Source organism: Scyliorhinus torazame, chromosome 13, assembly GCF_047496885.1.
Source record: "Scyliorhinus torazame isolate Kashiwa2021f chromosome 13, sScyTor2.1, whole genome shotgun sequence".
NCBI classification, from domain to species: domain Eukaryota; kingdom Metazoa; phylum Chordata; class Chondrichthyes; order Carcharhiniformes; family Scyliorhinidae; genus Scyliorhinus; species Scyliorhinus torazame.
Genome location: NC_092719.1, coordinates 171,564,377 through 171,576,689, shown reverse-complemented (window position 1 = coordinate 171,576,689; position 12,313 = coordinate 171,564,377). Strand labels below are relative to the sequence as shown.

The 12,313-nt window shown below is 44.3% G+C and overlaps 1 protein-coding gene across 2 annotated transcripts in view; it reads right to left on the bottom strand.

The window, feature by feature from the left end:
- Positions 1–12,313, bottom strand: part of asb14a (ankyrin repeat and SOCS box containing 14a) — a 50,150-nt gene that overhangs the window by 24,264 nt on the left and 13,573 nt on the right. Inside the window, exons 3-6 of one of the 2 annotated variants that reach the window (XM_072472437.1) lie at positions 6,396–6,445; positions 5,650–5,781; positions 2,381–2,539; positions 1,575–1,820 (exon numbers count right to left, since the gene is read on the bottom strand). In XM_072472437.1, the coding sequence (XP_072328538.1) occupies positions 1,575–1,820; positions 2,381–2,539; positions 5,650–5,781; positions 6,396–6,445 (587 nt within the window). The remainder of the gene's footprint in view (positions 1–1,574; positions 1,821–2,380; positions 2,540–5,649; positions 5,782–6,395; positions 6,446–12,313) is intronic. The other variant, XM_072472439.1, reaches the window with a different exon arrangement.

Genomic DNA, 12,313 nt, shown 5'->3' with positions numbered 1-12,313 from the left:
AATCAAAAGAGAATAAATAGAACTGAGATACAGACTGATGCACGATCAATGACCACTAAAGCGAGGTAGTAGTCCAACTGAAGGGTTTAATAAGCTAGATGTTTCCCCTCTTATACCCCGCCTTGCAGGGCGGAGCTACCATACAGCTTGACCAATAGGAAACGTACAATATCTACCAATGGTGTTCCAGCATTACCAGGTACCGTAATACCTCTACACAGACAAGTCATGATCCAATTGAATGATGAAACTAGCTCCTCCTGTTCCTGTGTTCTTAAACAACAATTACAGGTTAAAAAAAAGTCAACAGGCAATTAAGCTGGTCACTTTTCATAGATCAATGCCAGCAACCTGCTTTCTTGCCACACCCATCAATCTCTTTTTTAAAGCCTACTGTACTTGTCTGCTTCAACAACCTCCCTGGTAATTCATTCCACAATTCTGCTTGAGTTTCCTTCTTACTACTAACTTACTGCTGAGAGCCACCCCCTGCCCTTACTGCCAACCACCTCACCCCCTCCCCTGCAACCCCCACCTTATGACCCTGCAATCACTCAGCTATGCCTGGATCCCCCTTCAGTCCAAGGCTGCGAGTGAGTGTAGTAGCAGCAACCACCCTCCTTGGTGGTGCTGCTGTGCACTGTAGAGCTGCCAGCCTCTGATTTGTCAGCAGCACTCAGTGAGCTGGACCCACACCCCTGGGGTCCCAGGCGAAGGCGTCTGCTGGCCTGCCAAGTGCTTGAATGGCACAAGATGAGTTGGGCCTTTCCAAAAAGAGGCGATGTGGAAGTTTTGCCATCTCTCTCGCCCAGGTCTGTCATCTCCACAAGATTCCACCCAATATTTCAGTGAGTGAGTGGTCAACCTGTGGAACCAGTTCCTGAGGGAGGTGGTGGAAGCCGTTAGAATGTTCAATGTGAATTAGATTTTTTTCAATGTAAATTAGATTTTTTCCCCCACGAAAATGATGATATAGGGTTGAGGAGTAATTTGAGCCATAAATTGTATAAATACCTGAAGACAAATAAATTGCAATGGAAGAAGTAAGGAATGCGACATCTGGATAGCTCTTTCAAAAAGCTGACACAGGCACAATGGATCAAGAGGCATCCTGTGGTGCTGTTTTATTCAGCAACTTTATAACACATGGCAAGGGTAACATGGGCCGAATAGTAAGGTCTGCGCCTATGGTTCCCAAAGTCATTCTCACTGGATTTCCCGTGTGTCATGTCTGGTTCTGATGTAGATTAATTGGTAGAGATTGAGTGCTCTGATTGTTCAGTCACTCCATTCATTTTGTATACTGTGGCTGCCAGAACAGTAGATGGACCTTGGTCTTTTCCTATTCAGCAATTAATATGTTCTAATCATTGATGGTGCACTGAAATTGGGGTTTGTATCTCAGTTAGGATCAAGCAAGACGCTGTGGCCTTGCATCATCCTGTTAAGACTCAACTGACAGTGTGTCACTCTGCTTTGGGTTTTAACCATCAGACATTGCTTCAACCACGGAGCAACAACTATGGGTGCTCCCTAATCAGTAGGTTAGATACCCCACACAAACCATGCATTACCTTTTTGGAGTAAACATTTCACCACTTCTGTATGTCCATTCTGTGCAGCAAGAGCTAGTGGAGTGAGTCCAAACGCACTTCTAGGGTCTATAATGGCTCCAGCGCGAATAAGTAGATCCACTAAGTCTTTCCTACCCAGTTTGGCAGCCTCGTGCAGGGCTGTCCTCTTATTATTGCATTCCAAATTCACAGCTGCCCCAAAACGTAACAACAGCGAGGTAGCATCAAGAGTTCCATTTCTTATAGCTTTGAAAGAAGAAGGTGGGTTTCATTGGTTTCGCGACATTCAGAATTCAACTAACACATAAACAAGATTAACAATATGTTGATTATTGATTCTGACAAATGTAGAAAACATCCCTTGGTAACCGGAAATCTTCTGTTTGATTTATCAAGTCTTAGATCCTTTAATAATCTGTTTCCGGTGGGCAATTGGACTGGCACAGCTCCCTGCTTTCCTTCAAATATAGTCATGGCATCTTTTATATCAATATGATCAAGCCTGGGTGTAAATGTTGTTTGAAAGATGGGTGCAAAATAAGATAAAAACAAAATGAAATCTAAGACTGAAGAAGATGAAGGCACAGACGCGAAGGAATGGCTGGCCTCCATTTTGTTGTACTATTCTATAATCATTTCGGATTAGAAAATATGATAACCCAGAGGAGCAACAAATATTTATTTCTAATGATACTAACATTAAATCAGGCAAGTAGGTAAGTAGATTGTAAAATAACTAAATTGATTCAGATTTCACTCCTTATCTTTGATAAAGGTAAGTAGCACAGATTTAAAGAGAGATTTACCGGTTATTAAAGCAGAATTGCCCTCTTCATCCTTGGCATTGGGATTGCTGTCTTTCACAAGTAAATACTGCACATTATCTATTAGATTCAACTGAACTGCCAAAAAGAGAGGTGTTTCACCCTTCAGGGTCTTCCGCTCCCACATACTGGGGTGAGAAGCTGCAAAGAAATTAAAACTTAGTTAGAAATAAAAGCCTACATTTGTCAATTCAAATACAGTAAAAAATCAACTACTGTATTATCAGCTGCTATGCTGTAACAGGTGGTAAATTGCAATGGTTATTATATTAAAAAGGGGGGTGTGACACATTGCTCTGCTCTTTGTCACCAGTGTGAGGTCCAAAACAAATTTATTTTCACAGAAAGGCTTCTTGATCACCTATCTGTATGCAGGGAAAGTTTGGCTTTGAGATTTTAACGTTTTCAGTTAGCATTAATAAATTCACAACCTTAGTAATCCTACTTTTAGTGTTTTCTACTCTTCACTGGAAGAACTTCCTTCAGTGTTTGGCATTGGATAGTTCCCAATGCGGCGGTTTTTAATGTTCAGAGTGTATCTTTTTTGTCTGCCGTTCTAAACTCAACTTATAATATTTTCATAAGCAGTCGCATTAGAAATTCCAAGTAATGGAGTTGACATAATTTGAAAGTCTAGTCTTCCTTGTTTTATACCAGTACCAGTGTAAAATGTGTTTAAAATATGCAGAAAGTTACCCGAGGTTAGGGGAGGCGGACAGGGCTACATTAGAAGGGGCGACAGTGGAGCAGGAGATAAAGGATGCGATTGGGAGGATGCAGTCGGGGAAGGTGGCAGGGCCGGATGGGTTTCCGGTGGAATATTATAAAAAATGCAAAGATAAGCTGGAACCAAGTGTATCAATAGGGGGAATACTGGAGCTGCTTCGGGTGTTTGGGTCCTTCTCAGGGTACAAATTAAATTTAGACAAGAGTGAATATTTTGTGGTGTCTCAGCCGGGGGTGGGGGCAGGTGTGGAGGGCGGGCTGCCATTCCGTTGGGCAGGGTCTCACTTTACACATACCTGGGGTGCAGGTTGCTCGGGATTGGGGGGGACTCCGTAGGTACAACATTTCTAGTTTGGTAGGGAGGGTGAAAGCTGATGTGGCAAGGTGGGATGGGCTCCCTCTGTCACTGGCGGGTCGGGTACAGGCGGTTAAAATGAACGTGTTGCCGCGATTCCTGTTTATTTTCCAATGCCTGCCGATTTTCTTGCCAAAGGCATTTTTTCGAGAGATTGAAGGGATGATTACCTCGTTCATATGGGGAGGGATGGTGGCCTGCTGCAAATCTAGCTCTTTACAAATTCTGATGAGATTGTTATTGATCTGAAACATTGGGCATGAGTCAGCGGACTGGAGTTAAGGTCCGCTGAACGGCGTGTTTAGTGGGGTGTTTCTTCACACCTGCAGTGCCAAGAAACATCTCACTACTCAACTGCACTTTGCCATTTTTTTGGCCTTGGGGAAATTCTGTCCGCTGAAGCCACATTTAGAGGGATTTCTTGCTGGTGAGCTTCAGCCACCCGGCTCGCCCCCCCCCCCCCCCCCCCCCCCACACACAACCTTAGGGAGGCCAACGGGAACCCCTCCTCAACCCCCCCCCCCCCCCCCCCCCAACCTAGTAAGGCCCCCCCAGTCTCGATCCCTGTAATTGTCAGCCTGGCACCCTGGCTGCCAGTGCCCAGATGCCAGGGGGAGTATCAGGGTACCACCCTGCCCTGTCGCCAACCATCCAGGGGTCTCCAATGGCCTGGTAGACCCTCCAGGTGCTGTTACTCCTGGTCCATGTTTGGGTGAACCAATACTAAATGGCACCCTGGTGAGGTCTCCCACTCGTGGATGTTGAGTCCCGAGCGCCGGGTGAATCTGGATTGTGCCCAGTGAAGGCGATATCCAGATTGCAACGAATCTCGCGAGACGTTTTGAGCGTCGCAAATCTTGCGAGATTCAATGGTCTCGCCCGACACCATGTCAGGTGCAATGAGGAGGCTGAATCATGCTCATTGACTCCGTTTCTATCCCTACAAAGATGCTGCCAGACCAGCAGGGTAATTTCCAGTAGTTTGTTTTTATTTCAGATTCCCAGCACCTGAATTATTTTGCTATTTATAAGGCAACTTCTTTACCCTCTGTCTTTCTATGAATTGAAACTACTATGCAGAAACCTTAATCCAGTTGCAAAAAGGAATTGAATACAATATTTAATAGCTTCTTACTAAATGCTGACAGTTAAAGTGAAGCTAACTAAGCAAGTCAACATATTAGGTTAACAACTGGGCACACTCTATATTTGATTTAATGGGTGAGCGCTCAAAGGTGGATTCTCCCCGCTACCTTTGTGAAACAAATGTACCACGTGGTGCTATACTAAGCTCTGAGGGACAGACAGGTCCAATTTTGATTCTTTGTCTATGTTGAGGATGTGGTTTACAGACAAGACAGTAATTACAGAGGGGCAGCGCGTGGGCCAGTGGTTAGCACTGAGACTGCGGCACTGAGGACCTGGGTTTGAATCCCAACCCTGGGTCACTGTCCGTGTGGAGTTTGCATATTCTCCCCCTGTTTGCGTGGGTTTCACCCCCGCAACCCAAAGATGTGCGGGTTAGGTGGATTGGCCACGCTAAATTGCCCCTTAATTGGAAATAAAATAATTGGGTACTCTAAATTTATAAAAACAAAACAAAAGACAGCAATTACAGTATTACAAATAGCCTCTGTTGTGAAACCGCTTTAAGGGATTATACAAATATTGTACAAGTTATCATGGAACCAGGATCATCTGTAGGGTGAGTGTGAGTATTGAATCTCTAGACTACATGTGTTTGTTGAGCTCTCATCTAACTTGTGTGACAGTCTTCAAAAAAGGAACCTACTTTATGGTTCAGTAATACGATGTGTGTGGGATTGGTGAGTTTGCGTGAAAGCAAGTGATGCAAGTCTTCTTGCTCCGAAGATGCAAAAATCAACAAGGCTTCTTCCCCTGTTGAAAGATGCATAAGCACTGGGTAGGTGCAGGATTGAGTTAAGCTGCAGTCTCCGTCAAATTGGCTGTCAATTATCATTCATGGAAAGCAATAGCAGCCCTTGTCCATCATGAGCTGATTCAGGTGGCTTTTCTATTGCTATAGGAAATAACAAGAACTGAGAGGTGGAGCACATCTGAAGACGTAATTGATCAATATATAAATCAGGATAAATTTTTTCACAGTTGATTTCAGATGAACAAACAACATTAAAATTGACATGGTCACCTTCAAACGTGGCTTCAAGAATTGCTTGATCTAATTGTACAGCTGCTTCATGTAGAGGAAGCCAACCTCTGTCATCAGCTTCATTAAATGCAAAGCAATGAATGGAGAGCTGACGCACATCTGCTTCCTGGCCTAGAAATAAAAGATTCTTCAGTCATGTCAATTATAGGATTCTGGTAACAAGAAAGCAATTTCAAGAGTTCAGACAACCTATCAAGCAAGAAATGAGGATCGGATTGTGCTTTGGCACAAGAGGGATGACATACTATAACTGGAAAATTCAGGTGTCAAAGGATGTTATGAGACCAAATACTACAATGCAGGTGGCAGGAAGCACTCTGTGGCGATATTTGAATGGGTACTTGAGTTCAATGGAATATGATTTAATGTAAATTTCTTTTCACCTTCCCCTCCCCAATGGTCAATTCACCAAACACTAGAAAGTCCTAGAAAGCAAACTAAAATCCACAAGTTATTGTTAATCACATGGTAACACATAGAACTCAGTGTGATCAATCCATATATTTACCATCTACGCATTACCAAATATAAATCTTGGCTGGATTTGCTGCATTTAAGAGACCAAGCTCAAAAATAAACAAGACACAGTAAAAAGGTCAGCCAACTAAGGCCAACAATATAAGATACTGCTATCAGCTAAATGTTTACTCAGATTTCTACTTTTAGATACACAGATTAAAAATTCTGATTAATAGCAAACCATCTGTAGTCGTACATTAATTCACCTGTTTTTATTGCTTCAACAATCTTCCTGTTTTCCTGACTTGGGAAGAACCTGAACACAAAAGCAAGATTACATATGAACTGCACATTTACAAATCTGTTCAGAGTTTACTATTGCTCCACACACTTGGGAATGCTGAGGTTAAGTTATTTACTTTACACCAATGTGGTTCAGCTGTTAAAATCTCAACGCTGTTGAAGCATTGAGCGAAACAATTATTTTAATTTTTAAGTCATTTTGAATGATCTAATTTGAAATAATTTTAAATATAGATCAAAACCCAGGCATATGCATACACGAGGAATACTCTATATATTTGAAACTTAAATGTTAACAGGGTTGTTTGGCCAGACATTAGGTTAGGGTAACCTTGTTGCTCTTTGAGACCCTGATACATTCTCTTTCGGTCGTTCAAGGCTAACTTGTAAAGTGCCATTGCTCCTTCAGTGAGTAAATGCACCTTATATTGTGCTAGTGAACCCATGTCCATGAACAGATTCAATCCCTGCTCTGTACTGGGTCAGCTAGTCTTGGCTAGGGTTGATGTTTGGGCAATACAACTATTCTTAACATCTTGGACTACACAAGGAGGAAATCAATCTATCAGGTTCTTATTCTTGTTCGCTATTATTGATCATTGGTGAAAAGTGGTTGTGTGTGACCACCAGGTGAGGACAGATTTGGGCTTAGCTATGATGTCTTCCACAATGGAAACCATGCCAACAGCACATGAAAGTTCCCCATGTGGATGAGGTACTGGGGAATGGCAGCTCTGACCCAACAAGATTTATTGCCTCAGAAGAGGAGGAAAAATGGTCTAAGACGTAATTGCCTTTTCCAAGTACGTTCGAAATTAGTAATGGTTTTCCTGTTGGTGATCAAAGGCAAGGATTGGATTCTGTGATGGTAAATGTTTGAAGGAGCCACTGATTCTTTGGTAAGGTCAGTAGTTCAACTGGAAGACAGAACTTCTGGTTAAAAAAATAAGTTTAGATGTTTGGAACATTGGTAATCTCGGTAATTGTCAGCATTCAAATCTGAAAGATGATGGGCAGGATTTTCCATTCTGGAGACTAAGTGTGGTGGTGGGATGCAAAGTCAGCCTGATTTTCAATGGACGGTGGGGCAGATTTCTGCACACGCCTTCTGCTTATCAGTTCATTAATTATACATCAGTAAGGAGCTCATCGAATCTCGTGGCAAGGTGGGCAGTGATTGGTTCATCCCGCCATTACCTCATGGAGTCAAAGATCCTGGTGCCATATTTAAATGACACTCGCATTCACTCTCTGCAGGCCAGGTGTCACGTTGGACAGGAAATCAATGGCACCTAAAGGATTTAAACCTCGGTTCCACGGTTCAGCAAGGCCTCCCTGGATTATCTTCTGCAGGCCATCCAGGAAGGGAGATTCCCTTTCCAAGAGTTGGGAGTCGGAGGTCTACCCACCTGACCACATGGCCTCAGGAGAGATTGCCAGGGAGGTCAGTACCAGTGGCACCCAAAGAAGGATTGTGCTGCAGTGTAGGGAAAGGGCGAATAATCTGATGCATTCCGCCAGGGTAGGTGAGCCTTCTCCTCAGACTCTCATAAGTGCAGCAGGCGGGTAAGGGTTAGAGTTCACATGGATGTTACACAGTACCAAATGGGACATCAGCACTCAATGTCGGCCAGCCACTCTAAGATTATAATTTTATGTAACATGCTGCATAAATGGTGTTTTAATGCCTTACTGTGGAGGGCTGAGCATTATGGATGAAAATCTCTTTCATCCATAATGCTCAGTCAATCCAATTGTCTTTGTGCAGGGCAAGCTCGCCCATAATTGGTGGGAGAGATTGAAGACCAGAGTGGGGTCCAGGGGGTCAGATCTGAAGATACTCTCCTCCCATGAAGAGGAAGCAGCAGAGGTCACAGAAGAGGACTGAGATCATTCCTGCGTGGAAGGTGAGATTGGAGTCCTCCGACAAACCGTGAGGCTCCAGGCATCAACAACATGTGGACACTGACTGAGAGTGACCTATTGTGAAGGTATTTGCCGAATTAATCACTAATTATTTCCTGCCTCTACACCAGTTACAAGCAATAAAAGGCACAGGATGAGCAGCTCAGCCCCACCTCCTAGACCACTACAGATGAGGATGCTGAAGACCCAACAGATGTGGATACATTACTGTGTTCACCTGGACCCTCCACTAAGGGCGATGCATACACCGCAGTGGGTCTTAGTTCTAGTGTACGCTTGTGTTCACAATCTGGTGATTACCTCTTGGACACGTGTCCACAGGAGGTAGAGGCAGGGCAGCCGAAACCTTTGATACTCGGATGGATTCTGGAGACCAGGACCCTGCAGAGTCCGAGTCTGATGATGGACCTTTGGAATTGGCCCTGGGAGAAATATTGGAGGTACAGTGACAGGCAGGGAACATCAGGCAAGATTGTAAGAGGCCATCATCAGACTGGAAGAAAGGATGGAAGAGTCCGATGTCATGGCTCTGGTATGCAAGCCCATTGAAATCTCCATAAGGGTGGCAGCCACCTTGGAGACCCAGGTCCAGCAGAGTGTACAGTTTCTGCTGGGTTTGCACTTGGACCTGCACTCCAGTGTGGCCCTGGGTGTGTTCCGGCAGTGGTTATGCGAGAGGGAGATTGGGCACTTTAACTCCACTCCAGGTGCCCCTCACCTTCAAGGAGTCAGGGAAGGAATCTTGGGCACCCAAAGGGGGGAGGATTGTCAGCCCGACACCCTGGGGGCAGAAGTCCATGAATCTCCAAGAATGTACTGTTTCTTCACATCCCCCTGCCTGCCCGTGCCCCTTCAACAGCAGCAGGTCAGGCTGATGAGGTGTACCTGCCCTGAAGCAGGAGAACTTTAGCAGGCTGGAGTCCTCCAGGCCTCAGTCTTCCAGAGGACATCTGCCAAAGTCATCTCAGAAACCAGGGGGTAGTGGTCAACAGGCTGCCTCCACCTCTGCTGTGCAAGTAGGGGCTGCACTAGACATAGAGGGAGAGTTAGAAAAATTAAGAAGTTTCAAATGCTCACTGGTTGCACAGCAGTTCATTCACTGCATATAATCTGCATTATTGTAAATAGATTTTGCATTTATGCCTCTCCAAATCCCAGGTATTGATTTGCTAATCAATGTGATGCAAGGTCCCACGTTCGTTCAAAGGTACAAACTAAATCTCACCCCACACAATTACGGCTCATTTTGTGCCTCAGTGCCATTAAGTCTGTCAATCTCTTTTTATTTGTTTACTTTTCTTTAAATTTAGAGAACCCAATTCTCTTTTTGTTCCAATTAAGGGGCAATTTAGCGTGGCTAATTCACCCACCCTGCCTGCACATCATTTTGGGTTGTGGGGGTGACACCCACGCAGACATGGGGAGAATGTGCAAACTTCACATGGACAGTGACCCGGGCCCGGGATTGAACCTGGGTCCTCTGCGCCGCGAGGCAGCAGTGCTAATCACTGCGCCACCGTGCTGCCCATCTGTCAATCTCATCACAGAGAATCAACTAGGTCCACATAAGTGACATGAAATAAGGCATTTCCATACGCAACAATGATGGCTGGACAATACAGATGTAACCATTGCAACTGAGACACACATTAATAATAATAATAATAATAATAATCACTTATTGTCACAAGTAGGCTTCAATGAAGTTACTGTGAAAAGCCCCTAGTCGCCACATTCCAGCATGCGACCTTGTGAGAATTGTTCAAGGTTACTGGTTATCCTAATGCTGCTGACATCTGCTGTTTGTGGATGTTATAAGTATTTATTGTGACCAACGATGGAGACTTTTCACCCAAGGGCACTTTCTGATGGCCTTTATTTTACGAGTGAGGTTTTGGCAAAACATATTATTCATCGTCGATCACCATAGCCTTTCTTGCCTTTCTGTCGTGTCATTTCATCTCTGCTTTTAAGGCTGAATGTTACTCCTTTTTTGGTTCCTACTCTCCCTTTGCATGATGTTATGAGCTGGAAGTTGGTTCCACTTGATAGCATTTGAAATATCTGCTAGGCGGGAAGGATGTCAGAGGTGTGTGCTCATTTCATAGAATCATAGAATTTACAGTGCAGAAGGAGGCCATTCGGCCCATCGAGCCACCACTGGCCCTTGGAAAGATCACCATAAGAACATAAGAACTAGGAGCAGGAGTAGGCCATCTGGCCCCTCGAGCCTGCTCCACCATTCAGTGAGATCATTACTGATCTTTTGTGGACTCAGCTCCACTTTCCGGCCCGAACACCATAACCCTCAATCCCTTTATTCTTCAAAAAACTATCTATCTTTATCTTAAAAACATTTAATGAAGGAGCCTCCACTGTTTCACTGGGCAAGGAATTCCATAGATACACAACCCTTTGAGTGAAGAAGTTCCTCCTAAACTCAGTCCTAAATCTACTTCCCCTTATTTTGAGGCTATGCCCCCTAGTTCTGCTTTCACCTGCCAGTGGAAACAACCTGCCCGCATCTATCCTATCTATTCCCTTCATAATCTTATATGTTTCTATGAGATCCCCCCTCATCCTTCTAAATTCCAACGAGTACAGTCCCAGTCTACTCAACCTCTCCTCGTAATCCAACCCCTTCAGCTCTGGGATTAACCTAGTGAATCTCCTCTGCACACCCTCCAGTGCCAGTACGTCCTTTCTCAAGTAAGGAGACCAATACTGAACACAATACTCCAGGTGTGGCCTCACTAACACCTTATACAATTGCAGCAGAACCTCCCTCGTCTTAAACTCCATCCCTCTAGCAATGAAGGACAAAATTCCATTTGCCTTCTTAATCACCTGTTGCACCTGAAAACCAACTTTTTGCGACTCATGCACTAACACACCCAGGTCTCTCTGCACAGCAGCATGTTTTAATATTTTATCATTTAAATAATAATCCCTTTTGCTGTTATTCCTACCAAAATGGATAACCTCACATTTGTCAACATTGTATTCCATCTGCCAGACCCTAGCCCATTCACTTAGCCTATCCAAATCCCTCTGCAGACTTCCAGTATCCTCTGCACTTTTTGCTTTACCACTTATCTTAGTGTCGTCTGCAAACTTGGACACATTGCCCTTGGTCCCCAACTCCAAATCATCTATGTAAATTGTGAACAGTTGTGGGCCCAACACTGATCCCTGAGGGACACCACTAGCTACTGATTGCCAACCAGAGAAACACCCATTAATCCCCACTCTTTGCTTTCTATTAATTAACCAATCCTCTATCCATGCTACTACTTTCCCCTTAATGCCGTGCATCTTTATCTTATGCAACAACCTTTTGTGTGGCACCTTGTCAAAGGCTTTCTGGAAATCCAGATATACCACATCCCTTGGCTCCCCGTTATCTACCGCACAGTTAATGTCCTCAAAAAATTCCACTCAATTAGTGAGGCACGACCTGCCCTTTATGAACCCATGCTGCGTCTGCCCAATGGGACAATTTCCATCCAGATACCTCGCTATTTCTTCCTTGATGATAGATTCCAGCATCTTCCCTACTACCGAAGTTAAGCTCACTGGCCTATAATTACCCGCTTTCTGCCTACCTCCTTTTTTAAACAGTGGTGTCACGTTTGCTAATTTCCAATCCGCCGGGACCACCCCAGAATCTAGTGAATTTTGGTAAATTATCACTAGTGCATTTGCAATTTCCCTAGCCATCTCTTTTAGTACTCTGGGATGCATTCCATCAGGTCCAGGAGACTTGTCTACCTTTAGCCCCATTAGCTTGCCCATCACTACCTCCTTGGTGATAACAATCCTCTCAAGGTCCTCACCTGACATAGCCTCATTTCCATCAGTCATTGGCATGTTATTTGTGTCTTCCACTGTGAAGACCGACCCAAAAAACCTGTTCAGTTCCTCAGCCATTTCCTCATCTCCCATTATTAAATCT